The sequence below is a fragment of the Podarcis raffonei genome, chromosome 14 (genome assembly GCF_027172205.1).
Source record: "Podarcis raffonei isolate rPodRaf1 chromosome 14, rPodRaf1.pri, whole genome shotgun sequence".
Lineage (NCBI taxonomy): Eukaryota > Metazoa > Chordata > Lepidosauria > Squamata > Lacertidae > Podarcis > Podarcis raffonei.
In genome coordinates this window covers 26,085,698-26,111,811 of record NC_070615.1, presented here as the reverse complement: position 1 = coordinate 26,111,811, position 26,114 = coordinate 26,085,698, and the positions used below count along the sequence as shown (strand labels likewise).

At 40.4% G+C, this 26,114-nt stretch overlaps 1 protein-coding gene across 8 annotated transcripts in view; it reads right to left on the bottom strand.

Annotated features, from left to right (window-relative positions):
- The window catches only part of MAP2K5 (mitogen-activated protein kinase kinase 5), a 125,623-nt gene that overhangs the window by 68,220 nt on the left and 31,289 nt on the right, over positions 1 to 26,114 (bottom strand). For all 8 annotated transcript variants that reach the window (XR_008327616.1, XM_053366219.1, XM_053366220.1 and 5 more), the window contains exons 9-15: positions 16,494 to 16,533; positions 11,221 to 11,289; positions 11,052 to 11,133; positions 10,143 to 10,204; positions 4,757 to 4,805; positions 2,477 to 2,550; positions 1,413 to 1,463 (exon numbers count right to left, since the gene is read on the bottom strand). Coding sequence is in view for 7 of the 8 variants with exons in the window: in XM_053366219.1 (XP_053222194.1) it covers positions 1,413 to 1,463; positions 2,477 to 2,550; positions 4,757 to 4,805; positions 10,143 to 10,204; positions 11,052 to 11,133; positions 11,221 to 11,289; positions 16,494 to 16,533 (427 nt within the window). In the remaining variant the exon portion in view is untranslated. The remainder of the gene's footprint in view (positions 1 to 1,412; positions 1,464 to 2,476; positions 2,551 to 4,756; positions 4,806 to 10,142; positions 10,205 to 11,051; positions 11,134 to 11,220; positions 11,290 to 16,493; positions 16,534 to 26,114) is intronic.

The following is a 26,114-nucleotide window of genomic DNA, read 5'->3' as shown; positions in this document are numbered from 1 at the left end:
AGAGATGTGGCAACTGGCAAGCTGGACTTATCAAAAGCAATACCTTTAAAGCCCTTTTACATATTTGCCATTCTGTACTTTAGGAGGTTAAGTGATCCAAATACATTTGCTAGAAAAATGTGAAGCGAATCAATGATTGCAAAAGAAAGAAAAATTAGTATCTGCAGTATTCACAATTCAAGATTACTCATATTCCTGCTTAGAGTGCAGGAAATCTTTCCTCTTTAAGCAGAAAGGTGAAGGCAATGGAGTGCCAGCAATGACATCGTTCCTGCAAAGGGGGAGCCTGCTCTCAAGGCATTTGGCAAACCCAACGAACCACCTTCATCTGTGCTGCAGGCAGGGTCCCAGAATGGCAGAAACCAATCTCTATCATTTGGACTAGCATTTGAGCCACCCAACCTGTGCACATGCCCAACCACAATTAAAAGTCACATATTCATAACCTCTATTCTCAAGATGCCTGGAACACTGAACTATATATCAGAGATAGGAATGGAATGAGGGCATGCACTAGAATAATGTTCCCCAACTTGGTGCCCTCCAGCTGTTTAGGACTACAACTTCCCTCAGCTTCAGCCAGAGGATGGCTGCACCTGAGCATGAACACCAGAAGGCAGGAACAACTGTTACAGCTGACCAGGCAAGAGCAAAAAGGCTAATCCACAGGCTTTATGCTGCCGGCCATTTGCAGAGGCTGATCTCTCACACTTCTGTTCTCTTTAGTACCTGAAGAGGCACCAAAAAAGCTTACTAGGAAAGCACTCAGTTAGCCTGTGAGGTTTCCTTTCAAGGTCCTAGAGACTCTTTAACAGCAGCAAGCCAATTACAACCCACACCCACCCTCTTGCCTTCCTACATGGCGACAGCCCACATGTGGCATTTACCCCCACCCAAGAGCTTCAAAACACAACCAAGAATCATTTTTGTTGGGTTAATGTTCTATTATTTCTGTATCACTTTCCCCATTATTTTTACAACCCCGAGTTACACTGAAGAAGCGGACAGGGCCTTCATGGTGGAGCACGGAACTGAACACAAATCCCCCCAAATTAGATGGATCTCTCATGAGCCACACATGCTCCTTCTCTGCACACCCAAACCCCCTCTGTACATGGGGCTTTCCATTTGTTATGGGGTACACCCACAGAGCTGCCTCATCTGTCAAAGGGAATGAGTTGACCTTGCAGGCACAGGAGTTTGGTATGTGCACTTTAGCTTTCTATATTACTATTCCTCATGTCACATTAAAGAACACACAGTTTCCTTATTTCCATATCTGTTTACTAAGAAAGACTTAAGACACCTAACAGCAGAAGTAACAGCACCCGAACTAAAAACTACAGACAAAATTGAGCAGCCCACTAAAGGCTATTTGTCTGCAACAGAAGTATCTGCATACATTTACTTACCGCCATATAAGCATTTGTCCCGACATACGTCTTGGCTATGGAATTCACCAGCTATCAGACAAAACAGCCTGTTAGAGCCATATAAAGATAATGTGGGAATAAAACGGGCAATTATTCCTCATTTAACCTACAATCATTCCATGTATAAATCAGCTAAAAATTATATAAAGTGTGTATGTGTGTGTGAGGAAACAAATTTGCCTGTGAAGGCATTAAAAATGATTAAATCTCTCTTTCCTTTTGAACAAGAGCCCTAATTTAAAACAACCACAGTATTTCACTTTATGGCAGATAACCTTAAAGACAATTCTCTTTTAAACAGGATGCTTAGAGATTTTAGTGCTCCACCAACCAGTTGGATATAAATAGTCAATTGGAAGGAGGGTTTTTATTTTATTTTATTTTCAGCACATCCAGTCAGCCGTCCTCCTCCCCCCACTGTCAGCTGGCTCAAGATGTGAATAAAGCCACCTTCATTATCAGGCTGGAATGAACACTAAATATGCTGGAGGGACAACAGACTTTGACAACGTATAATACAGCAGTGACCTTCTCTTTGGTCCTCATGTTTGGCTGGGAGGAAAGGTGGCTGCAATTCAATTCAACATTGCAGCAAGCTCATGGGTCAGTATCACAGAGGTTCTCAAGGGAAGCCCAAAATGGAAATTAATTAAAATTTGTGCTGCACATTGTTGAAGCCCACCACCATTGTTGCTCCCAATATTAATTTTTACTGTGGGCCAGTTGGGCTCCCCAGGCGATCCTCCCGCTCTGCCCTCCCTTTTGTTTGATCCAAACGCTTTCAGAGCCAAGCTGCATATCAATGAAGTTTGCTATTCGTAAGTAGTAATTACAATATCAGCAGTTTTTACTGTCATTAAACAATGAACAATCATATTCTGATGAAGAAAAGTCACCAGGAGATTAAAAAAAAAAGGGATGAATCCCCCATTCCCAGCAGAGCCAAGCTTGCTTGCAAGGGGCTCTGCTTGTCTTGTGGCCAGTCTGGAAAACACAAGCTAACAGGAGGGATATAGATGAAAGGGCAGAAGAAATGAAGGTACCTGTGTGCTGACCCCAAAGTCACATAACTTGACTTGGCCTCTTGTGTTCACCAACATATTTGAGGGCTTCACATCTGTAAGGGGACAGCAACACATGATAAGGAAGCAAAGATATACAGCATTCACACTACATTAAATATAGCTTACTATATATAGCTTATCATTTATAAAGAGACATAAAGTTTTCTGGCTGCTGTACTAAGTTTATTTGAAACACACACGTCTGTGCTTGCAGGCTTAGGGCTCATCCACACTCATATGGGACTCATATTTTGATATGTACCAATTAATTCTCCAATGTCTAAGAGCTTTTCTTGTTGTTCTGCGGCAGTGCCTTGCAAAAAAACCCAACCCAATCTTATCTGCTGAGTCAGACCTTATAATTTGCATTAGTCACTGGACCCAATTTCCCCCTTGAACCCACTCACATGTGCATTTGGCTTTCTGAAGCTTGCCCAGAAGGTAAATCAGCTCTCAGGCTGAAAAAGGTCCCCACCTCTAAGCTAAACGCATGGCATGGAGGACTGCAGTTGTGCTGGGGGTTGAGGTTTACATTCTTCAAAAATGTCCCAAATAGGGGCAATAAGCTCTTTGGTAGGGTGCGTGTTTTGCCATCTCTGCTCTAGAGTGAGATTTCTCTAAATCTTAAAAACAGACAGATAGTGGAAACAATTTCCAGAGAAGCATTAATCAACAGAGAGTACTGTGGTACCTTAAAAGACTAATACATTGCCACAATAAAAAATGCTTCCCTTTTAGGTGCAACAAGACTCTTCATTATTTGTGGAAAACCAACCAGGCAACATAGTATCTACCACAATTTTTATTGGAATTTTTTAAAAATGCACCTTTATTTCTTCAAGAAAATAAATAAACCTAGAGAAAGCACTGTGTGTGTGTGTGTGTGTGTGTGTGTGTGTGTGTGTACAATGTTCTCCCAGAGCATCTGTTTTGTGATTAATACTTCCATTTTGAATGTGGAAGAATTTAAACAAGAGCCAAAATGGAACATTATGTGCCCATCATCACAAGTGTTTCCTTAATACCAATTATTTATATGAGACAAGCCTTATGGAGGATGAACAGATGCCTTTTCATTCCACCTCCATGTGAGCTATTTTTTACCAGGCTACTGGATAAATGGCATGTGGGCAACTCTATTCTAGCTGTTACAAAAATGTCAAGGAGAGGGTCAAGAAGTTGAATGCAGTTGCCTTATTCAATACCAAATAGATATTTTTAAAATCCATTTTATTCAAAATATTTTTTTAAAAACAAAAGCCACCCTCTCCTCTTGAATTGCACACAAGCATTAGAGTGCAGAATTCCAAAGTTCAAGGAAACTGAGAAATACAAAACTCTGTTTGAGATTTGAATTGCTAAGAGATAATTATCAGCAGCAACACATATCTACATATACATATGAATGTATGTTTCACCCCCCCCTCCCGGTGCATTAGCAGTAACAGCAGACAAATTGTTGCTGCTGTTCTGACCCTGGTCGCCTGCTCCCTCTGGAGGTTGCTGGCTATTCTAAGAGCTCAAGGGTGGGTTCACAAATTAGCTCATTTAAAGACTGGATGGCTGCATCAGTAGGACTATCTCTGCTCTGCAAAATCTGCAGTTTGAGGGTTCACACTGGATAGTTTTCATTATGCATATCAGCCACTGATGGCAGATTGGGGTGCTCCAGTTGAAAAGGCCAGGCTGATACCTCAGCAAGAGAAGTTTGTCACCATGGGATGCATCTGTCATACTTCTCACCTGTACATCAGGTGGGACATCCATTTGGGAGGCCCTGATGACTGGTCATTACCGAGAAGGAGCCAATCAGCTCCAAAGCAGGGAACAACAAACTACAATACTGGGGCCTGAACAGCTGTTGTAAGGTGCCAAATCACAACTCTATGGCTCACATACTTCTCTGAGAAATTATTCTTGATGGGTGCATGGCCAGAGAAATATCAAAATGTAAATTGTTTTTCATTTGCTTTGGATGATATTTATAATATTTCAACCATCATCAGCAATTTCCACTCCCACAATTTTCAGCTATGTTCCAAAACCCTGAACCCCATCCCAGACTGTGCTTATGTGCACCAAGCCAAATGTTAACTTTATGCAACAGATGAAGTAGGTTGCTCCCTTAAACCCCCCCCCAAAAACCCTTCATTCTACCAGAAACCTGTTAATCTTGAATACATCATAGTGATTCCTTTTCTGAAACTAAACAAACTATTATATGCACTGGAAAAATGCAAAAACAAATCCACAACTCACCTCTATGTAAAATTTTTAAACTCCATAAATATGTAAGGCCTTTAACAACCTGCAAACAGGAGAGAGAAAGGAATGCTTGAAGGTATGGATTTTCATTTACTAGTGTTAAAACTGGAATCTACCATGATATAAAAATCACAACCAAAAGAAGTCAGATTTTGGCCACCTTTGAGGAAATGTATCAATGTGTACTTTATATATTTTCCCTCCCTTTGAGGATCAAAATTATCAGCCACTAATAGCTTTTTAAAAGTTAATCACCTTTGCTATATCTTGTGGTAGTACATTCCAAGCTTTATTGGAATTCCTGTAATGGAGTGTGAAGAAGCCACAGAAAAGTGGCCCTTGTGTGATCGACATTTATGCACACCCTGTAACAAAAAGCATCTCAAAGCACATGCCCAGAAAAAATGCATTTCTTCTTGTCTTTCTATAGAGCCAATCCAATCAATAGCTAAGGAATTTAAACAGCCAGGGTGTGGAACTTCTTACTTCCTTACCCCTGTAAATTTTATTCCTAAATCTGCACCTTTGCTTTCAAATACCTTGCAAATTTTATAAAGCCTTGTCTATAATGACACCATAAAAAAACTGATTTTTGTTGTTGCCTCCTTTCTGTTGGGTCAGCATTTTAACATGGAACATCTTTCTTGCAAAATTCTGCTAGCTATTCTACACATTTGCATTTATCTTCCTGATTCAAATGTGCCGCTGACCAAGTCTCAAAAACAACAACATTTTAATTCTTAGAACCAATAAAAGTTGCTTCCTTAGAATTCTGAAAAATCTTTTATTTAAAAAAAGTGAATAAGGGACTAGTCCTTATGGTAGAAGACGAACACTAGAAACTGTCCACATGTCTTCAAATTGAGTGTACATAAAACTACAGCAGAAATGGGGTACAAGTCGGGAGGGAAATCGGTTATATCCCATCCTATAAGAGGTGGCTAAGCATCTTTGTTTTTCACTGTACATATACTGTAACAACACGTCAAGGAGTGGAGGCTGCACTAAATGTAAATGCACATTGCTGTTCATTTTTGCATTTTTAATTTTGGATTTTTAATTAATAATAATAATAATAATAATATTTTACATCCAGGGTGACAAAAAAACAAATATTAGTTCATTAAGAGCTTTTGTACCAAAGCATGTCTGCTGAATAAATACTTATAAAAAGCACACTCTTAACCAAGCAGATTTTTCATTTCAACTTTATCTTTTTCTTTTTTTAAAAAAAGATCATTTCACAACTACAGATCCAACAATGCCCTATAACCCTTTGTACATTGATCAGGAATCACAGCTATTCATTTACACTGAATAAAATGCCATTTCCCGGTTCAGAATGTAGACGCAAGGTATTGAGCATTATATCAAATAGATGGTGGCATAGAATTCATTTTGACTGAATACTCCAGAAGATATTGTGATATTCAGTAAAGCAGCATTTGACAACAATGACTTGACAAAGCCTTGACACAAATAGTAGTTAGATCGGCCATCAATCACTCACTCTCTTGACAGCTTAAGTGCACATCTTTTGAAGGGGGGGGGAGCTTCAATCAACATTAGCACTCAAAATACAGTGCATTGTGTTATTGCTTTGGGAATGGAAAAAAAAATAAAAAATGTGAGGTTACAAGCAAAAGGCAGTCTGGGAATATTTGGTAGCCCTGTCTTAGCTTTGGTACAGCACTGGAGGAATGTCCTTGTCTTCTGGTTGCAACTGAAAGATTGTTTTTAAGTCTAGCACCAAGAACTAACAGGTGGCAAGGCTGTGTACGGTGGATTCCATCCATGCTTTACAGATCAGGAGCAAGACCCTCACATTCACTTGTGCAAATTCAGTTCTAGTTTCTCTTAAACTGAATTTGTTAAAGAAAGGATGCAGTTGAATATAAGGAATTGGGACAAGGGACAGAAAAGCACACAAAAATATATTGGCAAGTTGATACTTAACTGTGATCCCTTAAAGGCACCAGCAAGACATTTGATCTGATCCAGCTGGAGAGCTTCTGCAATCATATCCCCAGCTAAAGGGGAAATCCTGTATCTGGACAGACACTACACATGCAGTTCCCCTCCCCAATCCAATACAGTGGTACCTCTGGTTAAGAACTTAATGTGTTCTGGAGGTCCGTTCTTAACCTGAAACTGTTCTTAACCTGAAGCACCACTTTAGCTAATGGGGCCTTCCGCTGCTAACATGCCGCTGCCGCATGATTTCTGTTCTCATCCTGAAGCAAAGTTCTTAACCCAAGGTACTATTACTGGGTTAGCGGAGTCTGTAACCTGAAGCGTCTGTAACCCGAGGTACCACTGTAGTCAGGAGTTCAGGAGTAGCATAATTCATAACACACACACTCCTACTCCACCTTCTCTGCTGGATGGCTGAGAGTGTTTTTTTTTTAAGGCTCTTATCACATAGCCCTGGCTGCCCCATGCACACCTCCAGACTTGCAGGCTCACCTGCACATGTCTTCCCTGGTGCCTCCAGGGTCCTGTACCCCCATGCTGCTGAAATTAAGTTTGAAAGTAGCATTTATTGGAGACAGTAGACTAGATTGTGGTGTGTGCTAGGTTGAGTGAGGGGTGGAATGCACCAATTTATCCTGTTTGCGGATGTTTCCATGGACCCAAAAGGGTTGGACTGAACTAGAGACTTAAGAATTCTTAGATCAATCACTCAAAGTCAGGTTTTCAGAAATCATGCAAAAATGTGATTTTAGTTTGGCCATGAATCCACTGTGTGGCCTTGGACACAGCACATGTTCCCTTTCTGGAAAAACTGTTTGAAGATGCTACTCCAGAATGCTTGTTGTCAGGATAAATGTCCAGGAGGAGAAAGTATTTGTAATTTACAGTGAACTATAGAAATGAATGTTATTTAATAAGATTGTGCAAATCCTCTGGACTGCAAAAGTGAAACACTTTTACTCTCACCAAAGCAGTATGTGCATGTGTGTGTGTTAGAAGCGAACCATGCCGAGTCTGAAAAAACAAGCCCATCTGCAAGTGCTCCAAAGCGATAGCATCAGATTAAAAGATGCTCTTTGCACATGCAGCTAAAGTGGAGAGAATGAAGCTGAGCTGCGAATTACAATGAAAGGAGCCTAAATAGCTGCCTGCATCAGATTAAAGGATTTCAGTTGTCAGCTTGATGTATAATGAGTGTGGAAAACAGGCATTTAATTAAATGGTACATTTTAGAATAACTTTTTGTTCTGCTTTAAACCACTTAAATTATCAAAGCCTGCTTCAGATTTAGCAATTGTTCAGCAGCACCCTACCCCATGACACCTCCCTTCCAACTGGTCTTGGCTGCGGCTTTAAAATTATGATACATTCTCTTCTTAGACTTGGAGAATTCAGCTCATTATCCCCAGCATGGCGAGAAGGGATAAGATCTAATACCAGTGCAACAGCTATGCTGAAGCAGCTTCTGGATGGATCATGGAGAGAAGACTATCTGGGACCTTCATGTACACCATGCTAATGGATGGAGCAAACAGAATTATTCTTGATCTTCTGTGAAAAATAGGTCCTATATATTGGGGTACCTGTATGTTATATGCCTATACGTTGTGCAAGTGCATAACTTAATATTAGGGACTACTCACTTTAGGAAAAAAGAAAAGAAAAAGAAAGAGGGCAAAGGTTTATGGAATTACGAACCATGGCAAAAGGGTGGATAGAACAGAACTTTTCTCCTTCTGTCCTAACAGTTTGATATGGGGTCACCCAATGAAGCTGCATGGCCATACATTAAAGACTCACAGGAGGAAGGGCCTCCTTCATATACTGCTTAATAAACTCAAATAATTTCCTACCATGTGATGGTAGCTGCTGGCTTAGATAGCTTTAAAAAGGATTATGTAAATACATGGAAAATGAGTCTATCAAGGGCAGCCTTCTGCAAGCTGCTGAACTACAGATGTTTTGGACTACAGCTCTCAATAGCTTCAGCCAGTATGATGAGTGGGGGGTGATGGGAGTTATAGCTCAAAATATCTGGGGGGGGGGGCACCAGATTTGGGAAGGCTATCAAGGGCCATTAGCCATGGCAGCTACATAGAACCTCTGCATATACCATATTTTTCTGTGTATAAGACTAGGGTTTTTTAACCAAAAAATTGGGTTTGAAATTGGGTCATCTTATTCACGGGTAGTGCTGAGGGGTGTTTTCTTAATTTGGAGTCCCCCAAAATAGGGGGCGTCTTATACATGGGGGCATCTTATACACGGAAAAATACAGTAACTCTGAATGCTGGCGATAAACAGTATGAATTTGCACAGAAAACTAAGCAAATACAAAAAGGGCTGTTGAGATCAGTAGTGGTTTTGCTATGAAGAGACAAAACAAATATGGGAGGTAGAATTGCATAATACCTTTCACAAATACCCAATAGAAATGTATGTTAATTGATGGTATAAAGTTGATTATGCCCTATACTGGGGGATATTGTTGCACTCCGACTCCCATCAGTCACAGCCAGCATGCTATCGGTCAGGAAAGATGGGCATTGTAGTCCAACAACATCTGGAGGACCCCATCTTGGTCACCCTGTCCTAAACTCTGTAATGTGAGTTATTTACTTTTTATAAAGTCAATCTGATATACTACCTTACCCACCCCCCCCCCGGAAACTGAATACAATCAATAGTGCAAATACATGCAGATGAAGATGTGTTTCACTTGACAAAAACTTCCTGGTAAGCATGTAATAAGATACAAGTGATATGGAATGGAACATTAGTTTCAAAATATATAACAGGATTGCTATTAGGCTGTTCGAAAAACATGTGGTTTTTATGTGGCTTTTAGAATTTGTTTAGTGTACTCCAACATTATCAAAAACTGAAATTGAACTTTAATGGCAATTTCCAGACATCTCTATGAAAACAACTTTCAATTGATGAAACTGACAAAATTAAAGAGACTACAGTACGCCAACATGAGAATTAATAATTTAGAAACTTTGTAGGGTGTTTTCTTATAAGTAGACTTCTTAGGCTCCAACAAATTACAAACCAAACTTATTTGCGATTCTCCAACACATACTAGAAAAGGAAGAGGTTTTTCCCACCCCCGTTTTTAGAGGGGAAGTTGTGCAGTCTGTTGCACCAAAAACAACCAAGGGTCTTGGGGCCTGTTGAAGACTAACAGATTTTATCACGGCAAAAGCTTTTGTGGACTGAAGTCCAGAATGAAGTTAATGCTACTCCTCAAAAGTTCACACCATAATAAATTTGTTAGCTATCAAATTTAGCTCTCCCCCCACTCCTCATCTTCCTATGTTATTTATATCTACAAATATCAGCTGTGACAAATATTTAAGTATTTAACACTATTATATTAAAAATAGAACCCCAAAGTACTCACTGCTACGGCTATTCTTCCCAGTACGTGTTCTGGAATTTTTCTGTAGACATCCAAAGAGCCCCCTGCAGGAACGAACAAAACATAGTTAATATCAAATAAAACAGAGAGGAACTTGCTTGTAAAGATATTGACTCAGAAGAAAGGATTAGCCTGTAATAAGCAAAGTGAGGTCTGCCAACGACCCCCTTGTTCACCTATAGGGCTGGCCCAAGCCACTGCACTGCATCATCTGAGAGGAAAGCACAATCCTGGAGTAGTGCTCCAGAGTTCTTTTGTGATATTGCCAGGGATAGGGAGGAAATATCTTGCTATCAAAATCAATTGCTTGACTCACCTGCTCAGGTCCATCTGCCTTGTTCATTTGATACATTTTTAATTGGATGAACAATGGGGTTAAATTGCTAAGGAAACCCAGGCGAAAAAATCTCTGAAACTCTTTAATCCTGCCATGCCCAACCCCCTACTGCTTGCTGAAAACACACAGGACAATGGGTGAGCTAATAGGCTTATTTAAAGGAAAATCTGTGCTGGCGACTGAAACATTAAAAGTGGGAACAGCTGTTTTGTCAGTAAAGACAGATTGTATGGAAGTCGAAAATATCAAGCAACAGATAAAGCAGCATTTACTTCTGTTCTATTTAAATTTTCAATAAAAAGTCAATGCAGCTCCATTGAGGAAAATGTAACATACTTAACATCAAGTAATCATGACTCTCGCCTGCCTGATGTGTTAAGGCTTGTGAAAGGTTATTATTTTTAAAATACCTCCTAAAAAAAAGAGAAAAAGACATCTTGCACCATCTGAACTAGGAATCGCTTTGCGTTTCTTTAGGATGAGCACAAATGTTCAAATTGATTTCCCAATTACATTAAAAAAAACAGAAAACAGTTGAGGCTGGCACCACTCACCATCCATGAATTCAGTACAAAGGGAAATCCTGTTTTCTACAAAAAAAGCACCGTAAAATCCTATGATATAGGACGAATCACACTGCAGATGAAGAAAGAGAGGAAAATGCTGTCAATGTTGAAGACACACTATACATAGAATTGAAATGTAAATGCTAGAAAATTATACCTTGTAAAGAATTTCTAACTCCGACATAATCTGCTTTTGAAGTTCCAGTGTAATATCTAAAGGGATCACCTGAAAGTAAGCAGCAGAACATTATATCTCATTACATAATGCATGTGAACACTGTGGCCATCAACAAACCTATATATTTTTCAGGTGGCACAGAAAACTTCTGCTCAAGTCAACTGGCTACCACCAACAGACTGCCAGTTTGTTGCCAACAGAATAGGGTATTTCAAGTGACGATCAACACCTGTAAAGATCTTGGCTACCAGTAACTGAAGCTCACACCTAATAAGTTACCAGCCAGTGTTGCCCGCGTTATCCCTGACCATCCTTCAAGCCACCTCTGTGTGCCACGGCACACTGGCTGAAAACCAGGCAACTACCAAGTCAGTTTTATCTGACCCTGGGAGTGGCAACACATTTTAAATAAAATTATGGTGTGTTATGGAGCTCCCTCCCATTACATATCAGACAGGTACCATATTTATTGTCTTTCTGGTGCCTACTGAAGTTTTTCATTTTCCAACAAACCTTTTAGGTAGAGATTTTTATTTAAATAGATTTATGTATTGGATGTGAAATTATTTTTACATATGTTTTTATTATTGAATTTTTTATTGTTAATTGCTTTAGGATGTTTCATGGAAAGTGATTAATAAATTAAAATACAATTAACAACAACAACAACAACAACAACAACAACAACAACAACAACAACAACATACACTCCCGAGGATTTTGGTACTTGGTTGAGACTCAATAATATTTTGCAGGATTAACACAACCAACAATACATGAAGTTGGCAATGGAAAGCAACATGGCCTCTGATTTAAAAACAAAACAAAACACCACACCACACCACACACACAAAAAGAACCCATTTCTAAACCTACATTTTACAGTATTGATGTCTGTCTAAACAGAGAAAAAAGAGCATAACCAGTTTCTATCAAGAATTTGCTTTAGGGTTATTTATAAAAGCTCTCACTAAACTAAATTGTAACTGTAATAGAAAGGCTGCCAAGAGAACATTTAACACATTTCTCCAGATCAATAGTCATTTGCCAACAATATTCACTTACATTTTTTTTCCAGGGTGGAAAGCTTAAAACAAAGTAACCTGCTGGAACACTGTATCAATTTTGCCCATTAAAACAACAACAAAATTTAACCCTCTATCATATCTAAAAGAGATTGCTTTTCCAATTGTTAAAACCCTGCTCGAAACCCAGCTTCCCCCATTGCAAAAGCTTTAGCCGAATATTGACTGGATTCGATGTCACAGATGGCAAATGCTGCATCAGCCAAGACGTGAAATGAAGAAAGTGCCTGAGCTGCTGTGAATTACAGGCACATTGATTTTTAAGAATGGAAGGGTCTTAGCCCTCCTTCACACAAAATGGCTACCACATGGCTTTTACTCAACATTGCATTAATGCTGCCAATTGCCCCAGGCCGCAATGTGTTCACGAGCAAAGGCTTGCCGCAGAGATCGGCCACTATGACACAATCTCATGCCACACCACTGAAAAACTGTGGCCACGGCATGCCACATGAAACACCCACTATGCAATTTTAAGGAGTTTCCATTTTCCCCAAAGTAAGTTCAAAACAGTAATCATGGTACATTCACCACTGTGGACTTAGCCAGAATTATTTTAGGGCAGAGGCAAGTAAACTTTTTCTGGAAAGGGTTGCATTTCCTTAGGGGTCACATGCTAGCAGTGGGCAGGACCAGGGCTCAAGGTGGGCAGGGTCAAATTCTCTTCTTTCTTTGTCCCCTCTGTCACCAGCTTCTCTTTCTCTCTGCAAGGGAAGATGTTCTTGCAAGAGGTCTGAACCGATTGCTTACAGAGGACTTCCCCCCACCTCTGTTTTGGCTTCCCTCCCCATTTTGGTCTTGCTCTGCCTTCCTTCTTTCCTTCTAGTTTCCCCACTGGAAGTAAGGCTGAGGACGACACGCAGCCAACTTAGAGGATGCTAGGAAACTGCAGGAGATCCAGATTGTGGACTGATTTGATATTGAGTCAGTCATGCATAAACCCACCCATGTCAACATGGCACAAGCTCCTCTCAACTCCCCAAGGCTCACTAAAAGTAAACCTTTGGAATGCCCTCCCAAAGAGGCCCACCTGGAGAACTCACAGCTATCATTTAGCCACCATCTTTTAAAAAATGCTAATGTAAGAATGTAATTCAGAACAGTTTGATTTTACCACCTATTAAAATGAGCTAGTTTGCACACATTATCACCTAAATTGTACTTCTTGTTTCTGACTACTCTCTTGGCTGCCCTGAGATACAAAATTATGTTGAATCACAGACTCAGAATATAAACCAAACCCCCCTTACCCAGGAGTAAGCCTTTTTGAATTCAGTAGGAATTACTCCTGGGTAGACATGTTTAGAATTGCACTGTAACTCTGGGCCCTAAATCACCTTCATGATTTTTTTTACATGATTTTAGTTACTCTAAATACAGAAATGGACAAAGGGTAGGTATTGAATACTGGGACCTGCATTGGTATTCTGGCCCCATATATTTTATTAATTTATTTGAGTGGAAGTGTGCTAAGAAAAGGGGTGGTAAGGAAGGAAAGGGGTCAGGGGGCATGTTCATATAGTTTGAGTGTAACCCATTTCCCAATTTAAAATGGGAAACCTGACTCCCAGCCCTAAAATGATTGCCCCGCCTTGTGTTAAATAACAGCAGCAACAGAAATAGCAATCAAGTTCCTATCTACAATGGCTTTGACACGGAACACTGCAAGGGGAAAGGGTTAACCCTATGAGAAATACCTGAGCCCATTTTCTCCACTTCTCTCCTACACCTCCAGGACAAATAAGGATGAGTTGTCAAGTTAAATACAAGCAGTCAAGTGACTGAATTATAATTTACTCGGTGCTCAATTTAAATTAGTGAGAGGCTATTAAAATATACAGTATAGCGATGGCAATTCATCACCGGCTGTCATGGATGACTTCATCTATTTGCTGGAATGGTGTGCACGCCACTAAAGGGAACGAGAGCAAAATCACAGGTCAAATTAAGCTGCAACTCCATTTTAATTCACTTATTTAATCTGTGGTGACATAATTGTCTTTTACAGTATGTACAACTCAGAGGAAATTTGGGAGTACGATAGTCAGTATACAAATGATTAATCAAATGGACCATTTAAATGCTAGGTTAAGAGCAGAGGAAACACTGGAGTTGCAGAACAGCACACAGCCTCCTCACACACAATGCAAGGGGAGGGATGCTACCTCCTCAGTCGTGTGGCTTCCCGGAGAAGGTAGGAAGGTTCAGAGGGCACGTTCCACAGGCATCAGCTGATAGGAAACCACAAAGCAGGAGTTTCTTGCATATTCAATTCATACAGATTTTTCCTCTCTTTTTTTTAAGTAAACAGAAAAAGTTTTGAAGTGGGAGGGGGAGTATAAACTGCTGGCACCCTCTTTTTTCAAACTCTTCTCCCTCTTTCCACAAAGCAAGGCTCAATATATTTTCACACCCGAATCAACAAGTCAAATGGCATTCTTACTGCCAGCCTAAGGCCCAGCAGCCTCAACTTGGTTTAGCTGCCGGAGTGCCAGAGGCAGCTTGTTCTCTGAGCCACCGTGAGGACTTCTCCGAGGACAGAGCTGCTGGCCCCTTCTCTGCTGCATTTAGATGCTGCTCCGACAAGCAGTCAGGCGACACAGGAGGCCAATAAGATTCCTTCTGGACCTGTACCCTGAAACTTCTGCCTGAGCAACTTGCCGTTCAGGTAAAAGATCAAGTGTCTCTCAGATGGCTCACATCTGCTCACCAGCTGGCCAGCTAATCTGCTCACCAGCTCATCGGCATCCTGGCTTGAGTGGTTGTCTTGTCAGTGTTCATATTATTATTACATTTAAACCCCACCTCTTCTCTTAGAACCCGTCAATGCAAATATTATGGCCCCTCACTTTCCTCCCCTTCCCATTTTATCACCACAGCCCTGTGAAGAAAGTTAAGATTATGGGACTGGCTCATTGTCTTCTAGTGAGCTTCCTGCCTAAGTTGCAGACTTGAATTTGGTTTGCCCAGTCCTTGTCCTGTGCTCTTAACCAATATACCCCACTGGCTCTCACACTGGTCCACACCTGCTTTGCTTCCAAACCACCAATCTTCACACTCACATGAACGGCTGTGATTATCCTTAACCTCTTAAGTAGCTAAAACTGTGCAAGAAAGTGATAAAGCTGTGTCGTTGCTTCAGTCATAAACCTTGATTTACTGGCACCGAAAGTATTGGGATCAGACACTTATTATTTTATTCCCATAATATATTGATTTAACAAGAAACACATTCACACAAAAAGTATACAGTAGATAAAAGAATTTCAAGTCCAAAGCAGATACAGGTTGGGATAATAATCTCCATGTAAGGCTTGCTGAAAAACGACACCTGTTCTGATATGTAAGGGGTGGGTGTGTTTGCGCAAATAAGGGAATATTTGCTGTCAAAGCCCTCATTATTTAACGGAAGAATCAGGCTTATTTTTCCCAACCAGGAAGTGGTAGATTCCAAAAAGGAATTCAGTGCAATTTGTCTAACACTACCTCCGCCAACCTGGTGCCACCTCCCCCACCCCACCCCAAGATGTTTTGGACTTCAGCAGTTGTGCTGGCAGGGGCCGATGGAACCTGCAATCCAAAGCATGGGGTTTGGATTTTGCCAGGTCAACACAACTTAAGTTTAGGAAGAATATGTTGTTCTCCCAGATATGTTGATGCCTTACTGGTGGAAGACAGAAGGTCTCTGAGTGGAAGCAGGAAAGGAAGACCCATTTCAGAAGGCAGACGAAGAAAGCACTTGAAAACATATTCTAGGAATGCTGAAGGCTTCAGCAACAGAATAGACAAGCTGGGCCAGTGTGCTTGGTGCACCATCAATATCTGATATTTTCTAACTGACAGTTTCCAGTTCATCGGTACACATTACTTTTCCAATGCATGCAAATACTTCCCAAGACTACTTGTGTGACCTAGAAAGGAAAGAGTGTGTAGTGGTGTGATAATTAATATAATATAATATAATATAATATAATATAATATAATATAATATAATATAATAATGTGTGTGTATGTATATGTGTATGTGTGATGCTTTTTGCACTATGGCCTGAACATGTATATGTTTTGCTTTCATACACCAAGGCAAATAATGCAGAAATAAGAATTTGATGGTTGGGGCAGGGTAGAAGAGGACTTTTTTGTAAAGCAGTTTTTGGAAGAACATACCTTTACGGCTAGTATTTTCCCACTGGGGACATGGTTTGCTCTGCATACAGAAAAAAGAGAAAAAGTCAGTTCAAACTGCAGTGGGGGGATCAGATCCATTCTTTGGATTTGTTACACTAATGAATACTTGCAGTCAATGCCATTTTTGAGCAACTTGTTAATTTGGGTGATACACATCACCAGTTCTAGCTCTTATGAAGTAAACAGCTTCAGATATCTTTCCAATTTGCAAACTCACATCAATCTTTCGCAACTCCTGATTCACCAACTGAATGCAACCTATCAACTGCATTATGTGGTTTACTAAAAGCTAAATAGGCTTCCCATTTTGCTGCTTGCCTGGGAGTGCAAAAACAGAGAAGGGGGTGATATCAAGCACATGGCAGGTATACCTGGACTATTCTTGTCTTGGTAGGATATTGCAGGACTCAGCTAAAAAGCACACCATAAAATGCAATGTGATTTGCTAGCCTAAGGACTGCGGCCTCAGTGCCTCTGTTCATATATATTATAATTTTTTACAGAATAATCACTCAAACATTTACATTTCTATTATTTAATTTTAATTTATGAAAATACAATTTATGTATTAAAATTATGCACAAGCAATGTGATTTATTTGCAAACACAAGTAAATTTTTAGCAGCATTTATGCGAATCCCAAATATACTTGAAGAAAAAGCATTTAAAAGCAGAAAAGAAGACTATCCACTTAAATGATAATTGAGAGACTGACAGCAGAAGGCACAGTCAATACCCCAAATAGAAGGTAATCCATGAGGTAACTATTGATGAACCAACAATGGCAGAACATTTTGACTTTCGGATAAGCAGAAACGATAAGAAAACAAACATCTGAGATGGGATGCTTAACGTCTGTTAGTTCAATATGTACTGTGCTGGACAGTTTGGCAACTTAATTAGCCTGTCAAGAAAGCCGATCCTTCCCACCCCCTTCTTATTCCATGAGAGGAGTGGGGATGGGGATGGTCTCTTGTTTCCAAATGAATTAAAAGGAAAGACTTGATGATTTAATTATGATGCATGCCAATTCATCCGTGGAAGTTTGGGTTAAATTTCCAGCAAAGAGCAAGTACCTGGTTTGGTTTACAGAGCATTGACAGTAGCAATTTAACTTTTAATTATCATTGAGAAAGAGATCACAAAACAGATACCGTGCCCACAGGGGCAGAGCATCCCCTTGGCTTCTGCAAGTGCCATGCTACCTGGAAGAAAGGAAACTTGTTTACTCCTGACCGCCATGGCATCTCAATTGTCTTGACCTCCTGCAGCACATTAACTGTAAAGTGATTAATGGAGTCTGAATGGGAGCTTTGGTTACACCAAAAGAAAACCGGACACCTCGGCAGTGTTTTAATTAACAGCTAACACTTCAAATTAGGCTGTAGCTGCTGCAGTAATTACCTGTCCCAATGAGTTTGCTGGAAAAACATTCCCCCGCAAGTGAATACTAAGCAGAACAACTAGTTGACATTGGTCGTTTACATTATGTGCTTGCTACCTTGATCCAGGTACCAAACCCAATTCAGGGCCGGACATGGAACTCCTACACACAATTCTTCCTCCATTTGTTTCTATATAGGAAGAAGAGCAACACATCCAAAAGAATACATGTTCCAATCTTCTCCTTGTGGTGAAAAGAAATGGGGGCAGGGCAGGGCTGCTTTGTGTAGTTTCAAATCCCCGCAGTTCTGCTTTCCAGAAGAAGATGCATCAAAAAGGCAAAATATTCTGGATCCAGGATCTTTAAAACGACTTGCTTAAGTAAAACATGATTTGTTTGTTTCATTACCTGATCAAAATTTTTATCCTCTAAATATAACATCACTTGAGATAATTCAGTGTTATAATCTATGGATTGATTTTCCAATTAAAGCATTTGGATCAATTAACAGGGTGCTGAAAATCTTGCAGAATAATGCATGGTATAGTAAGCCCTCCTCCCAAACAGAACAGTATTATTTCTAAATTAGAAGGGCATTGATTCATCATCTCACTGACTTTTAACCCCGCTTTCTGCTCACCTAATCAGAAAAATTAACTCATGGTAAAGATTGGCAGTTTTCATTCTTCTGAATAGCCTCTAACGGCTAGAGTAGTTATTTTAAGCTGTTGCTACATTCGATATGCCTACCCTGTTTAAATGGACTACAGGAAAGACCAAGTCTCAGTTGTTGCCTTTTCGACACCTCCCCACCAGGAAAACAAAAACAAAATACAGAACTCTCTTGCTGAATGTTACCTATTTGTGTTCATTACTCTGAGCCTTCTATATCCATTTACAAAGAACAGCTTTTAAGCATGACCAGCACAATTGTGTCAAATATTTTATTAACCTTGACTATTAACCATATCCCCAGACGTTTGAAGCCTGAAGGGACTTGGTGTGGGCCAAGTCCATTTTGCATAACTCTAAGTTTCTACCACCTGGAAAATTCAAATGCTTCCCTGCAGGGAGCTCTGAGAAGGCAATGTGCCCAGACCTGGCAAGATAGCTATTTTGGGCACAGAAAGACAGACTGTGTTATCAGAGGCACACGTGTGTGCACACACATACCACTTGAGAGCAAAACCATTCAAATTTTCCTAGTTGCTTATTTTTCCCCTCCTGAAGGGTCATGAGCTCGTGTGTGTGTGTGTGCGTGTGCGCGTGGTGGGACCAGAACAATGAGCCCAAGAAGTCAAGACAGGAAAAACCAAGGAACCTGAAACTGCTTTCTCCAGAATCTTGCAAGTTCTCAACACGGTAATGTAAGTGACAGATGCCTGTTAGGACCAGCATAAAGATGACCCACAGAAAAGGGTCTTTGTTACGGTTTCTGCCTCCTGGTTGAAGCTATATTGTTCCCCTTGATTCCTTCTTATGGGACAGGAAGCACTGACAGAGTCAGATTTGTGGAGTATCTAGAATGCAATAAAAGCCATACTGGATGAGACCAAAGGCCCATCTAGTCCAGCATCCTGTGGCCAACCAGATGCCTTTGAGAAGCCCTCAAGCAGGACAGGAGCACAACAGCAGTCAAATGTAGACACATTGACATGAGCTGCCCAAGAAGAGGAAATAACTAACTACACAATGTTCAGAAAGCCTGCTGGAGGGGAAGATGTCTCTAATCATAATCTCCATCCTCTTATTTTGGATGGAACCTTACTGCAAGGCAGCTGTTGATTTGGCTCCATAATACATTACTCAACGATAGTCGTCAGTGCTCAAAAACTCCTGGATCAGAAAACAAAATGAAGCACCACCCCTCCAGAAATAAAATAAGCAACAGGGGAAAACCAGCCGATCACATCCTCATGCATGAGAAGCTCAGTTTCTCTAAACATTACACACTGTGCAAGGATATGATGCGCACTGGCTGTAGACAACATGTAGCAAAATCACGTACAAATTTGGTTCCAGGCCTTTTTGTTTGCACACTCTAGATTTAGCACTCTGCTCTGTGCTAATGGCCAGAGTTTGGGAGTTTTAATGATGATATTTTCACATACTGAAACAGCCGTCTAAAAAGGAAAAGATTCAGATGGCTTCCAGGAAATTAGCACTTTGACAGTTGTTGCCTTCTGTAATAGGCAAGCCCATTAGCCTGACTTGCTGGTTGTTAAAAAGAGGATATTCAGAAGTGAGCAGCGCTAGTAAAGAGCAGCTCTTATTGGGACTCAGCTCGTTCAGAGCAACAATCTATGCCAGCCCTTCCTTCTGTCTGAAATCCCACCGCAGATGCTTGAATAATGACCACAAAATGATTCATTATTAACTTGAAGGCATGCCCTGGCCCACAAACTGCGTGCCTCTAAAACTCTTCCAATGACTCAAGACCCGCCACACAATTTTTGGAGGAGGAAAAAAAGATTCCTGCAGGGACAGAATGGACTGTACCATTTTAGGCTGCAGATAAAGGAATCACATTCCTGAACGCTCCCCTGTGCTTTATAAATTTGTTTAGCCACTTTTTAAAAGGATTTATTACCAGTCCTTTTCTGCAAGGCCCCAGCACAGCTTAAAATGATAAAATACTATATTACAATCAGTTAAAATAATTTACATCAGAAGAAGGGTGTGGGTCCTAACAATATATGACTCAGCTGTTAAAGAGGTTGAGCCTTTAGCTAAAGCTATACAATGAAGGTGCCAGACAGACCTCTGTGGGGAGGGAATTCCACAGCTACAAACTTCCAAGGGTGGTAAAACTACCAAGAGGGGCCTCCACTGCCTATCTAAATACCCAAGAGGGTCTGTAGGGAATGAGGCAGTGCTTTCATATATCCGGAGACTAAATCATTTAGGGCTTAATGTGAACACCTTAAACTGCGGTTGCAAACAGTGAAGCAGTTTCTGAAGAGGGGTTGTATGTGACTGACAGCTAGGTGGACTCCTAAAAAAAATAATGGCCTGCTGAAGAAGGAATAGAAACTAACTATACTCCTGTTTGCTTTTATATGGAAAGACAGTCAACATGCCAATCCATGCTCTCTGTACAGCTTGAACAATCTTGCAATAACCCTCACTGAGCTAACCATGTTAGATCCCATCTCCTAAAAAACAACAGGCTTCTGTTGTTCCTTACCAAAAATACCTGACATATTTTTAATCAAGAACAACTTAACTTTTTGCTGAAAATTCAGGAGGATGAGTACACAGTGTAAAAAAACAAGTTTAATTTAAGAATCAACCAGTTTCTAATTAAACTGCCATAGGCAGCTGGTTGGATAAGTTTTAATCAGTTTCAGTCACCTATTGATTGGGATACTGAAGCTTTAAAAATTAAAAGTAAAAGTAAAAGATGATTGGGGAATTGCTCCATCTCAGAACAACAGTGCAGCCCTCGGTAAATAACTCCTCTTTTAACCATCAGCTAAATGAACACTTCAATACTGCAGTACAAAGTCTTCTGCAAAATTACTTTAACTAACAAGCAGAAATTTATCAGCTTCAGCCAAAATCAATGCTGAAATCAATTTGAACACTGGTTGTGTCTAAAGGGGCTCATTGGCAATTTAGGGAAATTACACCATGTAAATGTCTGTGCTTTAATTGAACAGTTTCATCAACTAGGCTGTGATTGCTGTCCATTCATTTATTTACTTTCATTGCAGCGCCAGTTCAGCAGAAGGAACGGTTTTTGTCAAGGCTGGGAGGAGGCACTTCATCTTCATTTTATGCACTTTTGTGCATAACAGATTTTATGAGCCAGGCAGCCAACGGCTGGGGTCAATGGAAACAAGTGAACTGCAATCACCGGTCAGTCTTGGTTAACCTGTAACGATTGTCCACAGGAATTTGGTGGGGTGGTAGCCCAGATATAGTTAAAGCAATCGTTAGATGAATGCAAGAGGGTAAAAACAGACAAGGAGGAAGAGGATACAAAACCCAGTGGAAAACAGGAGGCTGATGTTTCCCTGTGTGAAAGATTCCCGCCCCCCCCAAAAAAACAGACCTCTTGTGCACTAGATTTTTTTAAGTTTTAAAAACAAAACAGCACAATCATATCAGACCAGAAATGTGCAACTAAGCTCAACGTTCTCTGATCTATCTGGGCTCCTCTGGGCAGCTCACAAGCCGAATATGAAGGCAATGGCCTTTCCCTGTGATCTGACAGCTATACAGTGGTACCTCTGGTTACGTACTTAATTCGTTCCGGAGGTGCGTTCTTAACCTGAAACTGTTCTTAACCTGAAGCACCACTTTAGCTAATGGGGCCTCCCGCTGCTGCCGCACCGCCACCACATGATTTCTGTTCTCATCCTGAAGCAAAGTTCTTAACCCGAGGTACTATTTCTGGGTTAGCGGAGTCTGTAACCTGAAGCATATGTATCCTGAAGCGTATATACCACTGTACAGCCCTTGAACATGGAGTCTCTATTTAGATATCATGGCTATCTATTTAGATAGTTATTGATAGACCAAGACCAAACTGCCTAATCCGTTTTTCCAACTCACCTAACTTGTGGGCAGCATCAATCTTGTGCTAATTATATACATAAAAATCTCTAATAATATTTATATCTCACACTTCTGGTACAAAATCAATGTTTAAAATGACACTTTAATTAACAGCATAAAAGACAGTCAACCAAGGAGAGAGGAGCAGCAGTTAAAACCAAACATAAACACATTATCTGCCACATACAATGAAAATCTGCCAGTCTTTAATGACTGATGAAAAATAGCGAGGAAGTTGGCCAAGTGATATTCATGGGGGCCAGTGTTACATAGTCTTGGTGCAGCCACCAAGATGTCCCTCTGCTTTCTCTTCCATCCCATTCAAATGTGCTTCCCACTCTAAGTGGGACACAGAGAAGGGCCATTATTTCTGCTCTTCGGAAGCATTTTTAGCATCTTCAGCAAGGGACAGTCCATGAGGACTTTTCCTTCCCTGTACCAAGCATAGGCTTGTGAAGAGCTTATTCCTGGTCATGATTAGCTAAATGGGATCTTCGTGTTCAGAGGCAGTATACCAGGGGTGGAGAACCTCAGACCCTGGGGCCAAATGTGGCCCCTCAAGCCTCTCTATCTGGTCCGCAGTATTCTCCCTAGCTACACCACCTCTTCCAGGCCATCCCCCTCACCAGTCCTGCTATGCATCTTCATTGAGTGCTTCTGCCGGACAGAAAATTTACATCCATTATTCCACCAACTTTTGCCTCTAGCCACTGGCATGTGGTCCTAGAAAGAAGTGTGGCCCTCAGGCTGAAAAAGGTTCCCCACCCTTGCAGTATATCTACAAGGGAGGCATATGACTGGGGAGGACTGACCCCTTCCCATGGGCGTAGTCAGGATTTTTGTCAGGAGGGCCAGAACTGACATGATTAGTCAGTTACTTACGTATTTCTATTGTTTTACTTGGCTATGCCCATGCTCCTTCCTGCCCTACTTATGAGGTTCCCAAAGACATCTGGTTGGCTGATTCTGGAAAAGGAAAGCTGGACTAGATAGAACTTTGGTCTGATCTATTAGGCTCTTCATAAATCTAAACCAAGCTCTTAAAGCCAGAATGAGCAGACATCGATAAACATGTGGAAGATCTTGCAAAAGTTTAGATGATGCAATTCAAGTGAGAAATATTATGTGTTATTTACCAGTGACACAGTTTTATATGATACTAATAAGGTGTTTTTGTCTAAATAATTCAGTGCTGTTTCTGCTCAGCCACAAATGTTAGAAAGTGTGCGCTGTATTATAAATCACATTGTTAACATATTTCACTGGAAATGAGGAAGCAATTTTGCAAAAAAGAAAAAGAAAAAGTGATTTCTCAGAGCTCTGTAAACCAGCAATTGAGTTAAAAAATGTGGCAGGAGGCAAACCCACTTTCAGTGCCACTTGGCCTTTCTAGTGAATTATTTTTCAGAAAAGCAATTTAAGTAAATACCCTAGATGCTACAGTATACAAATATTTTCCAATATATACACAACAGCCTATATACTCTATCATACTTGCTTTTTGGCAAATATTTGTGGGATAACACACACAAAAATATCTAGTTTAAATTAGATAGAGTTAATAAGTCTACAGCATATAACTACGCTAGACTGAATACTGGAAACAACTGAACGTAAATCAGATCCAGTTCACAATGTATAAGGATTTAATAGGTTTGGGGGTGTCACTAGCTGTTGTGAGCATGGAAGGAGATACTTATTACATACTGTGTTTTACTTTAATGGAAGCTACCCAGAGTGGCTGGAGTAACCCAGTCAGATGGGTGGCAAACAAACAAACAAGCAAGCAAGCAAGCAAGCAAGCAAGCAAGCAAACAAACAAACAAACAAACAAACAAACAAACAATCTCTGGTAAATTCTATTAAATAAAATGGCTGGGGCATGGATGGAGGACATTGGCCTAGTGTCAAGCAGTGCTCTGAGGTGCAGGGCAAGCTAGGAGGTGTTGAGTGGTAGCTGCTTCACTGCTTGAATGGAACACTGTAGGAACATTCAGACAAACTGGCCATATGCTGAAACACACTTCATAGCCTGAGCAGTTTTGTACTGAGCTACCAGAACAGCATCAAAATCCAGGGGTGCTTAAATTCCAGGTGCCAAGCTCAAAGTGCTCACCGTTCCTAAGTTATTAAAATGGGTGGAAATAAACATAACAGAAAGCTAAGAGCTATAAACCACCTTTTCTTTAAACAAACAAACAGACGGACAAAAAATTGGATTCAGCAAGTTCTCTCTAGAAATATTGCTATAAAAGTATTGATTTTTTTTTTTAACCCAACTCAATTGACTGAAAAGTTGTTTGTATAGCAGTATTGGCCTAGGCAATGCACTGGAACAATTTTGCTGCACAGAGTAATCAAGTGCATTTCTAAAGTATAATTATATTGTCATAAAAATAAAGCAAAGATACCCTTCTCTTCAAGCAATAAACCCACAGAGGCAGTAAAAACCCCAAACACATAGGCACATATACACACACTCCAGTGAAATGGTGTCTTCTAAAGAACACAACCCCCCTCCCTTCTCTCACTCTTCCCTTAAGCCACGGTTAGCATGAAAGTGATCAATATCTCAATCTCCATAAACTATTTCAATAATAGTTAGTTCACCTGGAAACAGAAACTGAACGCTTCTGCTCAGCGACCTGAAACGTTCCTTCTTGTTTGTGAAATGCGAGTAATATTTCATTGCCATAATGGCTATGACTCAGTGAAGGGTTTTAGGAAGACACACACACACACATGCTTTTGTTCTTCAGTTACAAATCAATATAAGGTGCACACATTTCAGAAACATGCAGAGAGTGTGGAAAGCTGGAAGCCAGAAAATATAAAATGTAGCAGCAGAAGCATTTGTAATTCATTTTATTTGACAAAATGATCATCAATTGCCTCCAAGGCAATATGTGTGGCTGCTACCTATAGCCAGAGAGAATTCAACCACCTGTAAGCTTTCAAATGGGGTAATTTCAGCTTGGCTTCTGCTGTAACACAATTCAAGGTGCTCACATTAGTGTTTAAAACTCTAAATGACTTATTGACTCTAAATATATGAGAGTACTGTACCTCCTTCCCTACAGATCCTGGGTGTTATGTTTGGCAGAGAGGGCCCTCTTGATAGCTGCAATGCCTATATAGTTCAGGTAATGGTGGCTTGGAAGAGGGCATTCTCTATGGCAGCCCCTAAGCTATGGAATTCCCTCCCCACAGAGCTGTTCCAGCATCTTCATTGCATAACTATTGCCATATGTTGAAGATGTACTTCTTTAACCTGGCCTTTGACACCCCCCCCCCAGTGTGTGTGATACACACGTATAACCCACCCACCCTAATCTTCCAATTCAAAAATTGTCTCAATCTTATTTGTTATATTATATTTTAAAATTACTGTAACTTGCCCAGGGACCTGATTAAAAAGCAGCTAAGAAATCCAATAAAATAAAGGCAATACAATCAAACACAGGATATAATTGACCCACTATTGAGTCTTCCATTCAATCCCAGGAAATATTTCAAAATAAACTTCCACAGCTAACGACCGTTCTGATAAACCTTACATGGTCTCAAATGGTTTGTTGTGCCATGAACTTTTATAGATAATGATCACCAATGAACATACTGTATTAAATAGGCCAAGAAAGCTGTTCATATAA